The sequence below is a fragment of the Falco punctatus genome (genome assembly GCF_963210335.1).
Source record: "Falco punctatus genome assembly, chromosome: 14".
Lineage (NCBI taxonomy): Eukaryota > Metazoa > Chordata > Aves > Falconiformes > Falconidae > Falco > Falco punctatus.
In genome coordinates, this window is record NC_137594.1 from 12,543,648 (window position 1) to 12,560,472 (window position 16,825).

Consider the following 16,825-nt stretch of genomic DNA (forward strand, 5'->3'; position numbering starts at 1 on the left):
TGTTTAGCAGAGGTATACAAATTTCAACAAAGTCTGCAAAACCAAGAGCAATCTGAGCATGTTCAGAGAGAAGAGACACTCTTCCAATCAAAACGAATGCTACAAACCGATGAAAATGTTGCAGAAGGTTTTAATTGAAATACAGAACAAAAGCTGAAACAAAGCTTTCTGAACAACTTTACTGGCTAATCTCAAGTCATCATTCATTCTTCTTCCAGATGAAGAATTTGCACCACTGCTCCATTTGCTTCACTTACTGCACAAAAAAAAGACAAAACCAACCAAACAAATCCAAAACAAAAAAGCAAACAGACATCATTCCCCTGAAGTTCTTAAATCTCAGATATATTTAATAAAGTAATGGAAAAGCAAAATGTCAGATACTGAAATACAGAAGTGGCTGTTTCCAAGGCAGTACATTGTTCCCTGAAGTCATTGGTATCTTTTTGGACCTAAACAATTTATTATTTCTTTTTTTAAAAAAAACACTAACAGCTTGAAGATAAAAGTTATCATGAATAAAATGCATGTTGTGAATGCACTCAATCTGATAGATGACTTAGTTTGTCAAAATGATTGCTACCTTTGAAAATTGTGAGGTTTTGAATAATTACTATTAGTAGAAATAATTAAATATAAACATTCACTTTTTAGATTTAGCAAATAAATCTCTATATACACATATACACTGATTTTCCCAAAGTCAAAGAGGATAGACTGGGAGATGTCAGCAGATAACGGAATGGCAGATTTCATCCATTTCTAGACACACATTACAGCTGTCTAATGGGTAACTTTAGGAAGCATAGCAGAAGAATTCTTCAACACAAAATGTACCTGTTTTGAACATAATACATACTTAAATTCTCAGTGAGAAGAGGACCTGGGTGAGTCAACAGACTGGTTTTGCAGCATATTCTGCAATTAGTATGTAAGTGGAATAAGGTGGTAATGGTTAATTACCATCAAATGACATTTAAGTTAATCAATAATTAAGTTGATGTTTATGTTAAATTTTCAGTGGCCTCTAAAACATTTTAACTGGCACAACTTTTTTGTTTCAAAGACACAAAGAATTAGGTACACATAAATCTCAAGCCACACACACAAAATGCTTTGGTAGGACAAAGGAATTTTTTCCTGACTTTTTGGCAACAGTTAGAAAGGATCAAAGCCACTGTGAATATGTATGTAATTAAAAATATTCTAGCTTTAACCAAACAGATGTTACAATCTGCTATTGTAATTTGAGCAATCAGAGTTTATCATCAATGGATTCTTGTGTTTATATTTTGCTTGAATATTAACATAGACAGCAAGATTGTTGATGTTTTTTATTACTATCCTGTGAAATACGCTACCCTCTTTCATGAGATCGTCAACCTTCTTTTCTGTTGACATGATTATTTTCCTTTCTCCTGTATAATCTGGGTCTTCTGGATATAACTCATCTCCTGGGGGTGGAAAAAGAAGTTTTAGTTATACATTGCCTACCTTATTTTTCAGCCTTTTGACTGAGTGACACTAGCAAGTATTTATCACGACATGAAACTCAGCGGAAATGTATTTCACAATACAAAAGTAAATCGCCTCTAAACATCTTCAGATTAAACGGTAAAGCCATAAATTTCTGAAGTATCTGTCAGTGACACTGTAGGGCACATTTGAAGTCTTGATTTCAATGTTCCAATGCTCCTGATAATACTGATATGCTGTAATTGGTCAGAGTTTATATAATAGCTGGAGAATAAGACAAATACTTTTCCAAGTGTATAAGCATACACTACAGAAGAACTAAGAACAGAAACTTATTTTCTTTTGCTTTGGTGAAGAAAACTGTTTTGCCATATAAATGCACATTACTTTTGTGCAAGAGTGCTAATATACCACAAAACCAGAAATTCTAGAGGTCAATTGCGACAAAAAGCAGAAAGCATCATGAAAAGAAAACTAAAGAAGCAGAAAATAATCGTATGCGTAGCTTTTAAAGAGAAGGAAAAAATGTACATGGTTATGAAATGAGAGAGACTGAAGTAGGAGAAAGGGTGGGAAGAAAATGAATTGCTGTATTTTTTTTTTTACATCACTGCCCTATCACTGCAGTTGCAAAGACTGGATACTGCAGCTGTGCTTGATCTACTTGTCCTTACAAAGACAGTCAGGTAACCTGAAGTAAATGAGAATTTCTACTGAAAAGGACTAAATAGGAAGAGTTCCAATACATCCTTCAGATTAAAAAAGAAGTTGAAATCCTAGAATTTCTTCATAAATAACAATACTAATGGCAGCCATATGACACAAAGAGATTATAAGTATAGAAATAACTGTGCTGAGTCAGTAGCTTGTCTCTGACAGCAGCCATTATTAACTGTGTCAAAGGAGGAAGCCAAACAGCTGAAAAAGCATGCAGTAACTTGACTTAAAAGAATATTTTCCTTACAGTTATAGACTATTTATGTCATGTGGCTTGAATACATAGCAATTCCCAAATTTCTACATATCTAAAAGAACCTTCATCTGTTTTCTTACCTGGCAATAGCTGAATGTAGCCATCTGAGGCAGCTAACATCACAGGCATCCAACGTTCACATCCCTCTAGAGCTCGCTCAGAGCTGAACTTGTGTAACTCGGAGAGTGAAGAGAAGTTGCACAGCCTACACAATTCATAGAATTGAGGTGGAACAAGCCATAGTTCTTGAGATTTAAAACGTTCAATGGCTTCTGGAGGTGATGACCACTGTAAGATGAAAACAAGCCTTGAAATAATAGTTTCATCAGCACATGGAAAGTATCACTCTAACCTTTAAAAGCCATTAGCAAGGAAGTCTACAGAAAAAAAAGCTTGCAACAGTCCACATTTTCGGAACACAAGAAAAACCATGTATAAACTATACCAAAATACCACACCAAAGAAATTTTTATAAAACTGAAAAACATTAGAAATCCACCAAAATTACTCTTTTTCCTATAAAAATAAGTAAGGTTTTATTTTACACACAGACATGCCAAGTTTGGAAACTGAGACTTGTTTTAGGGGCCTGACTAGAAGTCTACTGAAACCAACAGAAAACCATAAACTCAATGTGAACTCAGTTACCAGAGGTTGCTACTGATGCTTCAAGAATCAGAAGTACCTCTAAACATCTGCTTCCTATACACATTGTTTTCACAGTATGAACACCCAGCTATTCATGCTTAAACATCATGTTCTGCGTATTTAAAACCACTGGTAATCTTCACTTCATCTGACATGGTGCGTTTGAGAATACACATGGGCATAACTGCTAAGATCTACTGCAGATGCTTATTAACAAAATTGTAACAAACATGAACTCTTTCCAAGATAAGATCTCAGGGACTTTCAAATTTCTGTAGCAAGATCCGTTATAAAAAATAAATAAATAGAGACATCAGCAATAACAAAATTGTTAGGCGTCCTGCTTTCAGCTGGCACAGAGTTAATTTTCTTAGTAGCTGGTGCAGTGCTGTGTTTTGTATTTGATGTGAGAACAATGTTGATAGGACACTGATGTTTTTAGTCATTGCTGGGTAATGCTTATACTAAATCAAGGACTTTTCGGTTTCTTGGGCCCTGCCAGCAAGAGGGCTGGAAGGGCACAGGACATTGCGAGGGGACACAGCCAGGGCAGGTGACCCAAACTAGCCAAAGAGGTATGCCATGCCATATGACGTCATGCTGAGTATATAAACGGGGGGAAGAAGAAGGAGGGGGACACATTTGGCATTAGTCTTCCCAAGTAACTGTTACACATGATGGAGCCCTGCTTTCCTGGGGATAGCTGAGCACCTACCTGCCGAGCCGATGGGAGGCAGCGAATGAATTCCTTGATTTGCTTTGCTTACATGTGTGGCTTTTGCTTTATCTATTAAGTTGTTCTTATCTCAACCCTCGAGTTTTTACATTCTTTTCTGATCCTCCTCCCCATCTCTCTGGGTGAGGGGGAGTGAGCAAGCGGCTGCATGGTGCTTGGTTGCCAGCTGGGTTTAAACCACAACATTAAGTAAACTTTTACAGAACCATCTGGTTTCTCATCTACTTCTAACTTGATTTCAGACTTCACAGCATTCTAGAAATATGTAAGGACCCCAATGCACCTGACCCTGAGCTGTCTTTAAGAAGTTTCTTCATGAAGTTTTTAACTTTTACCCTCTCCAATTAAAAAAATGTATCAATATAGCTCCAAAAATTGTTTTCATAATACAGTTTCAACAAGTTTGTACGTCACTTAAAATGAAACAAAACAAAACAAAAAGTGACCATGAAAGACAAAAAATCACTAGCAGCTCTTGCAGCCCTGGAACACGCTGTACGTGGAATCTCTCCAAGCACACTGAACGCGAAGGGTAGAACGACAACACTCTGTCGATGCTGCACGAATGAATGTATACAAAGTGTTTACTTGTCATCCACCCGCGAAAGACATAGTAATTCAAGGTGGCAATGATCTGACGCGACAGGGAGCCTGTGCCTCAGAACTCCGGGCTGCAGGTTTGATTGCGGGGGAGGGAGAAGGGGCGCACGGGGGAGGGAGCGGCACCACGAAGGGGGATGGAAACTCCCCTCCCTTTTCTCGCACCTTAAGGGAGCGTTATGGGGACGGCCAGAGAGCTGGACCTTTGTTCGACTTCTCGGTCTGCACCGGGAGCGAGCTCGGCGGGCTCCCTGAGGCAGGGGCGCTGGAGGGGGGGCTGCGGGGGGCGGCCCCCGCCCTTGCTGCCGCCGGAGCGCTCGTACGGCCGAGCCGTGCCGTGCCCCACGAAGGAGTGTGGTGAAGCCCAGGCGCCTCCTGCCGTGGCAGCCCTGCGGCGCGGCTGGAGGGGCTCTTACCAGGCAGGCTGTCACCTCCTGGTCGTCCTGCGAGGTGTGCGGCGGCCGCTTCTCCAGGCAGCACAGGTAGAACGCCGTGTCATAGCGCCGGCCGCCGCGCCCGGCCCTGCCGACGGGGGTCAGCCAGTTGCTCCACTCCTGCAGCGCCCAAATATTGGGGACGCAGCGCAGGTGCCGGCACAGCTGCAAGAAGCAGGCCGGGTCCCGTTGCACCCGGCGCCGCCACTCGCCCAGCTCCGCGGCCGGGGGCAGGCGCTCGGCTGGCAGCGGGGGTGCAGGCCCGCCGCCCGCCGCCGGCCCGCGCCCCGGCACCAGCAGCAGGATTCCCGCCTCCTCGAAGGTTTCCCTGATAGCGCAGATGCGGAAGGCCACTTCCCCCGGCAGCGGCGAGCCCAGCCGCTCCCGGTCGATGGCGAAGAGCGGGGCCCGCCTGCTGCCGGGCGGCGGCGGCCTCACGCGGCCCAGCCCGCACCGGGGCGCGGCGGGCAGCAGCGCCAGCCAGTCCGCAGAGAAATCCGCCGCCTCCGCCAGGCCCCCCGGGAAGACGTGGGCGCCGGGCGCGAAGCCGCTGCGGGGGCTCCGCTGCAGCAGCAGCACCTCATAGTCAAAGGGGCCGAGCGGGGAGCGCGGCAGCGCCGGCGCGCCCGCCGCCAGCAGCAGCGTGGCCGCTTCCCTCCAGTGCCGCAGCTGCGGGTTCATCGTGAGGGGCAGCGGCGGCGGCCGCTTGCACCGCCGCCTGGGCTCCCGGAGGAGCCACTGCACCGCCGGCAGCGGGGGGCAGGCCGCGGCGGACAGGAGCCCCGCCGCCGGCTGGGGGCCGGGCCCGCCCCGGGGCGCGGTGGGATGGCGGCCTGTCAGTCAGCAGCGCCTCGCTCCCCGCCGGCCGTAAGCCGGTAAGTAGCGTCCTCAAAGGGCAGGAGCTTCAGCCAGCGCAGAGGGTTTACAGGCGTAGGGCGAACGGCTGAGAGAAACGAGGCGATGGCTTTCAGTTTACTTGCAAAGCTGTGGCTTGGAGTGGGTTGCGCTTCCTGAGGTTTCATAGCGCTGACTGTATTTACAAGGTGACAAGGTGTAAACGTTGAGTAGCTACTTTGCACCCCGCAGTCTTCCCCAGTACTGCTGAAAGGGTTGTAGTTACAGCCCAGGAATCAGCCCAAGGTCAGGAGCTGAGTGCTCGGATTTGTCACTGCTGCTGACCCGCCAGCTGGCCTCGCCGAAATCCCCTTATCTCTATTCCCTATCGAGGCATGTGGATAACAAAAATCATTTGAGGTCTTTTAATTAAACATGTCACGCTCCAGGTTGTTTAAATTTGTTGTAGTAGGCTTCAAAGGGGAGGAGTATGTAGAATTTTAATGCATATTACAGAGCTCTTCTGGTTTGAGGCTTTTAAGTACCTTGTTGCCTGAAAAAAGATATACTCAGGCAAGGCAGCAACACCTTGAAAAAGTCCTTTGAACAGGTATTTCACTTTAGGACACATTTTATTTTGTTAATCCAACATTTGATTTCGATTCCTCATTCATAGATTTTTTTTTTTTTTTTAATTTGTAAAGAGTTTAAGCAGAACAAAGCTGATTACATGGGTTGAGAAATGTAAGGATGTTGTTTGTATATAACATGGAGAATCCTCCTATTCATAATCCTTCTCTTGCTAGATTCCATTTGGCAAATACCCACTTACCTGCACAGGCCTCTGATAACTTAGCTGTTCTCTTTTAGATTTGAGCATGTACTTAATGCCTGTGAGATGTGGCTCACCATAACTGAAATGATGTTTAGAAGCACTTAAATCAGTGGCTTGCCAGAATATGTCAATTGACAAACCCAAAAATTCAGTCAAGGTCTGCACAGTTCATCCTGATGCTAGGCTGCAGTTGGCAGAAAGTCAGCAGATATACCAAAACGGGCAGCTGCGGTATAGCTAGACAATATACGTCTGCCCTCCCTCTCCTTTCCCTCCTCATGACCAAACATACAAGCAAAATCAGGACATCTTGTAATTCTAGCCTCCTTTTTCATACTATTTTAATCATTATTGTTCATCAGTGATTACCGCCTTAGGCAATGGAAGCATAAGGTCCATTAATATGCCTGTTTCCTAGTAAAAGGCATTTTGAACCTAAAGTCATGATGTTCACATCATATTTGTTCACCTTTTGCACTCTTACTGTAGTTACCTATTTTATTGCGTTAGGTATATGTGTTGTTAGGGATGTGCTTTGCCTAAAAGTTGTTTTACTGGTGAGATATTAATAAACTACTGAAGTTTTTCAAGATTTAATGTCCAGTGAATTTGATGGCTAATCAAAATGATTTAGGGTCCGTTATGTCAGGTCATTTCAGCATAAAGTGCTCGTGTACCAATAATGAACAACATAATTTTCCAATTCGTTGTAATACCAGCACATCCACAAAACTGTTTTACTGTGCCAGAAAGGCAATGCCTGGTATTCCTGGGACATTATTTCAGAACATTTTTAGGAAAATCTTATAATAGATAATAGTGCAGATTATATTGTTAAGGTTCCAAATGGAGTGTTTCTACATTTTTTTACCTAGCACAGTCTAAAGTCTCACAAGTGCTAGTATGTAAAGCAGGAATATCCTGAAAAACAATTCCTCTGGTTTCACTGGTATCCATTGGTATTAAATTTAGCAGATCTAATTTCATAGGCATTTTTGCATGGGGAGTGGAAACTGAATGTGTGGTTATCCTATACGCTGCTGTTGGCAACCTCAGACACACACGGAATACCAGGACTGTCGGTAGAGGAACAGCTGTGTGATTATAGCATTGTTCATGACTGTTCTCAGCATCTGAAGCAGTCCTTTGGGACCAGACAGCCAAGCGCAAGTGCAAGTTAAGGCAAACATTATTCTCTACTTCACTTGCTGCATTTTCCACACAGTCCTGGGGTATGTAAGGCGCCTCTTCTCCCTAAGAAGGATGACATTCCTTACCCAATAATTAAATATTACCATTGGTAAATAAAAACATTCATCCTCTTGATGGCACTTTTTAAACTTCTTTTTAGTGTTGTCTTACAAAGAGTAGTTGAATATCCTTTCGTGAAAAAGCTGAAGTCAACTTGTGCAGAATTCCAGGAACACATGAATCTTTAATTGATGCAATTTATCGGAACTGGAGGTGGACGGAGGTTCTAAGGATGAACAATCAGAAACTGAGTGTTTCTGACACTCAGATACTCAGTGAGTATAGATCAAGGGTGCAAAGGGATGTTCTACCCCCTTCCAATTCCCTACTAAGAAGGGCAAAAAGCTAAGCACTGTGAGTGTATCTGGTTTCCCAAAGTTATAGCTAACTTGCTGGAGATAGCTCAAATTAATATAGAAAATGTCTTATAGCCAAACTAGGTATAAGGTTATCTATAAAGCATGTTTAATCTCCAGTTTACATGATTTCTTTCTTCAATATATTCTGCTAAAATGCAGAGCTCATCTCGGTTGTATAGTATTATGAATGATTCCAGAAAGAATGGAAAATGTGAGAAAACCTGTTACTCAGGACTGGCAATCCTAAACCAAGCATACTAGTTTATTCCATTACTGTAGCATAAGCATTCCAGCAGAAGGGCTTTCCACACTGAGCTGGGCTCTGACGTTATGCTTCAGGGGCCAGTATGTAGGCTGGAAATACAAGGAGACATTAGTTGAGAGAAAAGTCTCCCCATAGGAAGAGTTAGCTAGAGGTACGTACGACACCCAGAAAGATGTAAGAGAGAAGGCTGGAGAGTTAGAGGTCCCCTCCAGTTTAAATGATTTTTAAAAAAAAAAAACCATTTTTGCTAAAAAATTTAAGAATTTGACTGCCTTTCATGCTGCTTGTGTGCCAGAACATACAATTGTTAACTTCATGGACCCCAAACACTTTTCATATTCCAGGTTGTTTTCAAAAACAGATTGTTGTATTGAAACATAAACCCTTCTGAAGCGATGCAAAACTTATGTCAAATGAAACACTGTAAGATTATTGCACTGATAATCATTCTTTGTGGGATCATATTTCAGCAATGTGGAAATCACTTCAACATTTTTCTCTGCTCTTCAGTTATTGCTAATGAGGAAAAAAACCCATGCGTTTGTTTAAAGAAAAAAGATTCAGGTCACTAGATGCATAGAAATGATTGTAAAATTAGATTTCTGGGGTTTCTTTTGTGTATGATTAGAATATTTAGCAACAGAATGAGTTAATTCCTTTTTGTCGCATCATTGCATAAATTATTATGCACATACAGATAAGTGCAGATCACATCACTGTAATAATTTCAGATGAAAAATAAAGTCCACCGTTATTTCACAATTTAATTGGGCTTACATGCTGCCCTGTGAGTTGGAGATGATTATACTAAGTTAAATCTTGGTTTAATTTATATGCATCTGGTAGAATCTTTGTCCTCATGCAGATGTGGTGTCTACGATATTGAACCAATTGTTACAACCTCAAGTATCAAAAAATTAAGATTTCACCGAGCATGTCAACTACATTTTAAACTGGCTAATTTCAAAATGACATTCTAAAGCTTTTAGATTGTTTAGCTTGTGTAATATCAATGAATAGGCAGACTTAATGAGTAATGAAAAAAGTAAATAGATTAGTCAGGATAGATTTTGAGGTGTTGTGTCCAAAATGTGAATAAATGTCAAATCTAGGAAATGTAGGTTTATGATTATTGCACCATTATATAGATTGACTAAAAAGAAAAAATATAGCTACCTTCATACAAAACAATATTCCAACAAATCAAACCAGATCAGAAAACTAGGTTACAGATACTGTTAACTGGAAATGTTCTACTTCCAACAGATGCATAATGGATTACATGTTTTATGCATACTGGAAGTATGGTTCTAATTCTGCAGTTTTTAATTACATGAATAGTCTTCACACATGTAATTTCTCACTAAACTGAGTAGTGATGGCTTATATGAGTAATGATTCAGACTATTCCCTCTAGGACCTGGAATTCAAATGTGTATTTATATATAAAGTTACACATGCAATTAGCATATTAGATTAAGTTGCTAAGGGAGTATCATGTTTGGTGTGTCTGGTATTCCTCAGTCATTTTATATGGCATAAATAGTTAAATATTTTCTTCTGTCTTCTTTTCTAATTTTCAGCTTTCTTGCTTATTTTTCTCCCAAGGTTTATACTGTTTACATATAGATTCTTCCAGATCATGGAAAGGAATTTCATTGGAATTTTTAGATTATTTTTTTCCTCTCAGGATAATTATACATGGCTGTATGACCTGATGTTTACTATTCTTTCAAAAACCCTATGTTTTTTGAAGTCATGTTTTAGGCTGTGTAATTCCTTAATGCTGTGACACATCAGTGACGAGTTTGACTGTATATGTTCTTTGAACATTCGTGTGCAAGACAGACCTGAGTGATCATAGACTTCAGTGATTATTTTAATGCATAGTGGGAAATGACCAAAATAACAGACCACACATTTATACTATGATAGTGACTTCAATTTCTGTGCACTTGAAATAGAACTAGAATTTAGAGAATTTGTTAGTTTGTTTAATTTGGTGGAGATGTTACTAGTAAGTATCTGATAAATAATGTCATGCAGTACAGTGTAAATAAAAGAAAACACAGTTCAATCAAAATAAAACAAAAAACCCCACCTGACACTGTGGAGGCTCAAGGAGTCGGTTCCTGACACTTAGGAAAACCGCAGTAGATATTGTGACAACATTACTGGAACTGAGCAATAATGATAATTGCTTTTGCTAACTAGCCTCTGTGGGTGACAGATTCTCAGAGATGCTGTCGTTTTATTTGGATTTGCCTACATGGCTTCTAGTCACATCGCTTCCAGCACGAAATGCTTGTGCTTGGCTGTATGAGAAGGTGCTGGTTAAATGCCATGTGACTTCTCACCTTTCCGCAGGTTTAATCAGTGGTAGCTGATTAAGCTGCATTTCTAACTGCATCACAATCCTGCAGCAGCAAGCTGTCAGGATGGATGACAGAATCCAGCCTTCCGGGACCACCTTCTTCTAACAGAAAGTCCTTTGTGGTGTGAAACAGAGGAAAGGGTTGTCTTTTGTAGAACTGGTATCAACATGTAGCAAATCAAAATATTTTTACTCTTACTCTGTACTGAGTTAATCAGAGAATGGGTGGTCAGTTCCACTCAGGGATATTTTGTATTGTTTGTCCCACTGAATATAAGATACTGCTGCATTATAGAGAAGCTATAGTTTAACGTTGTGATGCTGTTACATTTATCAAAAAGCATGCTTTGCTAATGTAAGATGAAGACGTATTTACTACATACCTCCATCTCCTTCCTTTTCTTGCCTTTTCCTCAACACATGCAGGTAATTTTATATGAAAGACATTCGTCTCTAGTCTCACTGTATGCTTACCATAGCAAATGCTGCTCACATGTCGACTACTATTTTGTCCAGATCTCTTCCTGCATTAAAAGTGTTACATAATCGTATTGAGAGAAAGCACTTAGAGATCTGTAATCCACTGGTCTTACTGAATGACTTTTTACATAATGAAAATCTGTGAAGGCTAAATATGTTGCCTAGGAGTTCCATTAGCACTTAAAATAAGGTGTTTGTGGAAAATGCACATAAACAACACAAACCTTACGAGAGAAAGAAAAGCAAGCCCATAACCAATCCTTTCAGACCGCAAACAGTAAGCATGTTTAATTTTTCATCTGAAAGCAAATGACATGTCATTTAGTCAGTTTTTAAGTAACTGCATTTGTGTAAAAATATTTTCATCTTTACATGAAAAAATTTGAAACAAATTTTATTTCATATTCATAATGCTGAAGTTTCATGCTATTTTCTTTGCAACTTAAAGAGAACCACCTTAATTATCATTCTGTGTTCATTTTGCATGTGTTCAAACAGCGTAGGGGGTTTCCAGACTGGAATTCCTGGAATAAATCTGCAAATTGCCGCATTTAATAGACTTGGTTCTGATAGTCTGATACAACTGTTGATCGTTGTTGCTATCAATACCACAGGACCAAATTTCACACTGAGGTTAGTTGTGTATATCATATAACATTGTTGCGTGTATCTTTTGCTAAAGTAAATGCAAGCATTGCTGGCTGAAAGGGGGCAGAGTTTGGAACCTGACACAGTGAGAGGTTCTAATACATTAGTCTCGTCTAACACGTTCTGCAGTTTTCAGTTGCCCAAGCTGAACACCAGTACTGAAGGCAGTGTTGCCCCTGTGATCCTGAATGTCATTGTAGCCATTTCCCAAGGCAGAGATTCATTGACTTCTCAGACTGCTGGTTTCCTTGCAGTATAAATCAAGATATATCACTATATTCAACTTTGGGAGCTTGAGAACGGTGCCTTTGTGTAACTAAAACTGTAATAAGAGGACTTAGCACTTCTATTCCTGTGGTTGAAACGGGAACCTTTTGTTTAGAAGCGCTTACTGACAAGTTATATTATTACAGTTTTTGGTTTTTTTAGTAACTGCTGCAAGCCAGCCAGTAAGTTAAAAGAATGGACTTTATTTTAAGTTAAATAGTGACAGTAACGAGTTTGAATTATTCAAAGTAGTGTAGAAAATACCACCCACACACAGGCAAAACCAGTATAATTCAAGTCAGGAATAATATCTTAGTATACAGCAAATATAATGTGTGTATCCTGTGAATAAATAAAAAAGTAGTAGAACAACATTGAAATTAGGCAATGACCGTCATCTTTTGTACTGAAAACACAGTAACATTCTCATTCACTGATCAGCGTGAGAGTATTTGTATTTTCATCATACTATTTAAATATAGAGCATCTTGAAGTTTGACTTCCCATTTTTCACTTACAAAAATAGCATTTCCAGTTGTATTCTAGCAGGGAAAAAAAATGAAGATTGCAAATCCACAACATCTCTTTATTTCTTAATCTAAAAGAAGCATCTGTACTTTTGGGCAATGGTGGTTTCATCTTGTTTTGATTTTGTGCGCTGTTGTGCCTGAACTCTATCACACTGAACATACATTTGGTATCAAGTGTAGGAGATTAATGGCAAGAACATTATCCATTTAGACGGTGCCAATCCTTTGTTAGAGTTCTACTTTATCAATTTCAGATAGCCTAAATATAAGATGATACAGATTTTTAGAAACAAACTAATGATGAATAAACCTGCAGGCAGTATTGTCTTAAGATAATGAAAATACATTATTTTTCCAAGGTCAAATCCTTTAAAAACTATTTGTGTGCATATTCATAATGAAGCAAGACTTACATAATTATAGGATACTTAGAGGAATTATTTGAGCCCTGTACCCAAAAATCCAAATTCCAAAAAATGCAATGGACTGAAAATTTACAGTTTACCAACTCACCGAGGCTTGCTTTTGAAGATGAGATTGCCCATTGTTAAAAATTATTCTACACAACTGTGGATAAACAGTATACCCACTTCAGGATATGAGGATACAAGATAATAAATGCTTTAGGTGTTACCAGTTACTTATCCACCAGAAACTAGATTTGCCTTACTTGGGTTTTCAGAACATGTGGTTTACATGATCTGATTTCAAACGGAACACAGAGTTTTCAAGAAGCACAGAAAAGAGTCCCAACTCCTTATTTACCTTCCTGTAAACTAAGTAAAAGGAGAGTGCAATGAGTGAAAATACCCACAAATCCTTAGTGACTAGTGGTGGAAATCCAAGTATGTACATTCTCCTGTAGCTTTTGATGTATTTTCCATAAGTATGTTTACTCAATATGGATGAGAAGGAGATCTTCTCATTTAAATCAACACACAGCAATGACACCTTGTCTAGACATACTGAAACAGTAGCACCAATAAATACCAGCTTGACTTTTGTTAGAATGCTGCTGGGGGTCTCTAAGAACCTAGATTAACTAGGTATGAAACATATCCTATGGAACGAGTGAAATACAATAGAAAGGAATGTAGAGTTGTCTCATAAAACTGTGAATTCCTATGAGAATGGAGCTAGTCTGGATCAACGTGCAGAACTGACATTATCCTGCAATGTAATGGTAGTCTAGAGCCTGTAATTCAGGCCTCCACTTAACTATTTTTCCTCACCTATATTATTTTTTTCCTCACCTACAAGTGACCAGATTCAAATTTGCCACATACTTTTTCTCCCCAAATCCAGTTCTCTTAAATTTTAAAGAATAAACTCTTTGCTGCAGTTTTCTGACAGTGTTTAGTTCTTAACTAAAAAATATTAGCTGTTTACGAGTGTTGTCAACATAACTTTATTTAACAAGCATGAAGACTATAGTAACCTCACAAAACATGTCTGTTACTTTTTGCTAATGTGCCCATAACAATCAATGCAGCAGAATAATAACTTCTTAAAAACCCAGTATCGCAGGCTCTTTATATTTGCTGTGGAGTGCCTCGTACACCTATGGCACTATGAAGTATGTACCAAGCATTCTTGAATGGATAGCATGTGTTCACAGTAACAGAAGACACTTCTGTAGGTTACATAATAAATACTATAAAACATAGGTCCTTTCACAAAACATTATAGAGCTTCTCTGCAAAGTTAGTGTCTGTCCCCCCAGTCTTACATTTAAACATTGACAGTTTTATTAGGGAAGCACGTGAAAAGTTTTATGGTGCTCTTGGATTTACTCTCCAAAATTGCACTGTATCAAATTGGATCAATCCTACAGGCTTCCCGTTTCCCAAATGATTGATCAGACATGAATGAGATATGAAACTCAGACACAGTTTTAACTTTGGATTTCTGCAAAGAATTCAGGAGATTGCAGAAATGAGACTGTGCACATACAGGCATCAGTCCCTGCCTGTCAACATGAGAGGGCATCTCTTTGGATTATTAGAAAGGTCTGCTTTAATTCAACATCATTTTTGTTCGCTAAAATTATTTTCAAAAATTACTGCTTCCGCAGTGGGTAGACTCGTTGCTCCTATTTTCATAGTTAATTATGAAGTGCAAACTGCTTGTACAGAAAGAAAAATTGGAGCCAGTAGCAAGAATCAGCCTTTCTATAGGGGAAGACAAAGTTGTGGTAAACGTGGATGAGAACCACGAGGCTTGCTAATGTTTTTCTGAATATGCAAATCTCCCTTTTTTCTCTCTGGATTTGGAAAGCGATTAGTCATTCGCGTATGCGTGCCAATCCACGCAACCGGGTTCTGTACAATCCACTCTAAATCAGCAAACAGTATTTGGTATCAAACATTGCTTGTTCTGTTTTCTCCATCCTCCTCCACACCTCCCCCCTCCCCAACCATTAACTTATTGAAAACAGAGGTTGTTTACATTCTTTTATGGGGGTTTTCATCCTTCCCCTTCTCCTCCACTGAGATAGTATTTTCTGTATTTGATGGGGAAAGGAAAAAAAAAAGTATTCTATTCACTTTGTCGGACAAAGCACCTGTGTTAGCCTCCAAATCTGTGTTACTCTCAAATACTGTGAACAGTGACCAGCAGCAAACCCCAGATCTTATTCAAGAACACAAAATACAGGCTTCTGAGAATAGTGATCTATTAATAGCAGACAAATCCCTGCTGTAGCCAGCAGTTAATACCCTGATACTTCACAGTTAACCATTACAAGTCCAGCAAATGAAGACATCCTATTCTGCAGCCCTATTTGCATCTCTTTTCTTCAAAAAGCAAGAATAAACAAATTGTGCATTTTAGGAAATCAAGAGGCAAAAGTTCTGCTTTGTTTTTTCAAGTGCTAGGTTTAAATTCTCAACTCATCCAAGTGACCCGTTTTGAAATTAGAGGTGAGGCGTGAAACACTCCAAAGACAGACTGGAGGGGGGTCGCTCTTGTCAGAGCCTGCACCACCCTAAGAGAGTTTTACTACGCACACAGCCAGGACAATAGCGATAATGAGCACAGCGGAGAAAATAATCCCAGCTAGAACCTTGCTGATATCGCAGAAGGATTTATTTTCCTCCACAGAGATCATGCCGATGGAAGAAGCGCCCACGCTGATGGTGGATTTTAGTTCAGCCCCCGGGTCTTGCTTAGCCTCCACTGTCCACTGGGGGACATTGACCTTCATTTCCATCTCGTACATCATCTCTCCTACCTGGTTGATTTCGTTCTCGAGGTCTTTCAAATCCACCACATCTATATTGTGCTCAGCCTCGTATTTCATGTTCTGGACGCTCATGGCCCTGGCGGCCACGCCAGAGGTTCCCCCGCTCATGCCCGTCTGGATCAGGTGCTTTTTGGGGACGTTTAGCGGGAACTCGTGGCCCAGCTCCAGGGCTCTCCTCATGTCGATCTCCAGGATCTCTAGGCACGTGGAGAAAATCACCCATAGCCTCTCGAACTCGGCTTTATCTTCCTTACTCACGGTTTTGTCCTTCAGGACCGTAGTGAGCTTGTTCCTGTTGGCCACCGCCAGCTCCTGGGCTTTCTGCCGGGTTTTCTTGAGCTCCTCCCGCAGGTTCTGGGAGTCCGAGGTGCCGCCGATGGTCAGCACCATGTGCCGGTAGCAGGCGGTCACCTTGTTGAGCGCGTCCAGCAGCGCTTTGCACTCCTCCTTCACCATGGTACCGCCGGCGGCAAGGGGCTGCGGCCCCGCCGCTGTGCCCCGCTGCCGGTCAGCCCCGCCGCCGGTCCGCTCCGCCGCCGCTGTGCCCCGCTGCCGGTCAGCCCCGCCGCCGCTCCGCTCCGCCGCCGCTGTGCCCCGCTGCCGGTCAGCCCCGCCGCCGCTCCGCCCGTCACCCGGTGCCGGGACCCGAGAGCTGCCAGAGCCAGGCGCTACCGGCACACATGCCAAGGGGTAGCTTCGGGTCCCGCACGCACTCAGCGCCCTCTTACCCGCCTCGCGTCCCCGCCGGCGGCTCAGGCGGCGTCTGTAGGATCCCGGGCGGGCTGCGGGGAGCCCTGGGGGACAGCCAGCATCGCCCCTCGCCTGCTACTGCCACCGCGCAGGAGAACCGGGGCGGCTCATCCCGCACCGC

General features: G+C 41.6%; 3 protein-coding genes across 3 annotated transcripts in view; 1 reads left to right on the forward strand and 2 right to left on the reverse strand.

Moving 5' to 3' along the window:
- Nucleotides 1-109: 109 nt before the first annotated feature.
- On the reverse strand, nt 110-5,548 carry NUDT19 (nudix hydrolase 19; the record flags this gene model as incomplete). Its single annotated transcript, XM_080365082.1, has 3 exons — nt 110-1,454; nt 2,530-2,737; nt 4,850-5,548. 3 exons carry the CDS (start codon nt 5,546-5,548, stop codon nt 1,228-1,230), a joined length of 1,134 nt encoding a protein of 377 aa, XP_080221208.1. The 3' UTR covers nt 110-1,227.
- Nucleotides 5,549-5,610: 62 nt separating this feature from the next.
- The window catches only part of ANKRD27 (ankyrin repeat domain 27), a 59,046-nt gene continuing 47,831 nt past the window's right edge, over nt 5,611-16,825 (forward strand). The window contains exon 1 of the mRNA XM_080365062.1: nt 5,611-5,742. The gene's annotated coding sequence lies outside the window, so the exon portion shown is untranslated. The remainder of the gene's footprint in view (nt 5,743-16,825) is intronic.
- RGS9BP (regulator of G protein signaling 9 binding protein) lies at nt 8,643-16,412 on the reverse strand. The gene has a single exon (XM_080365083.1). The coding sequence runs from the start codon at nt 16,408-16,410 to the stop codon at nt 15,697-15,699; it is 714 nt and encodes a 237-aa protein (XP_080221209.1). The 5' UTR covers nt 16,411-16,412; the 3' UTR covers nt 8,643-15,696.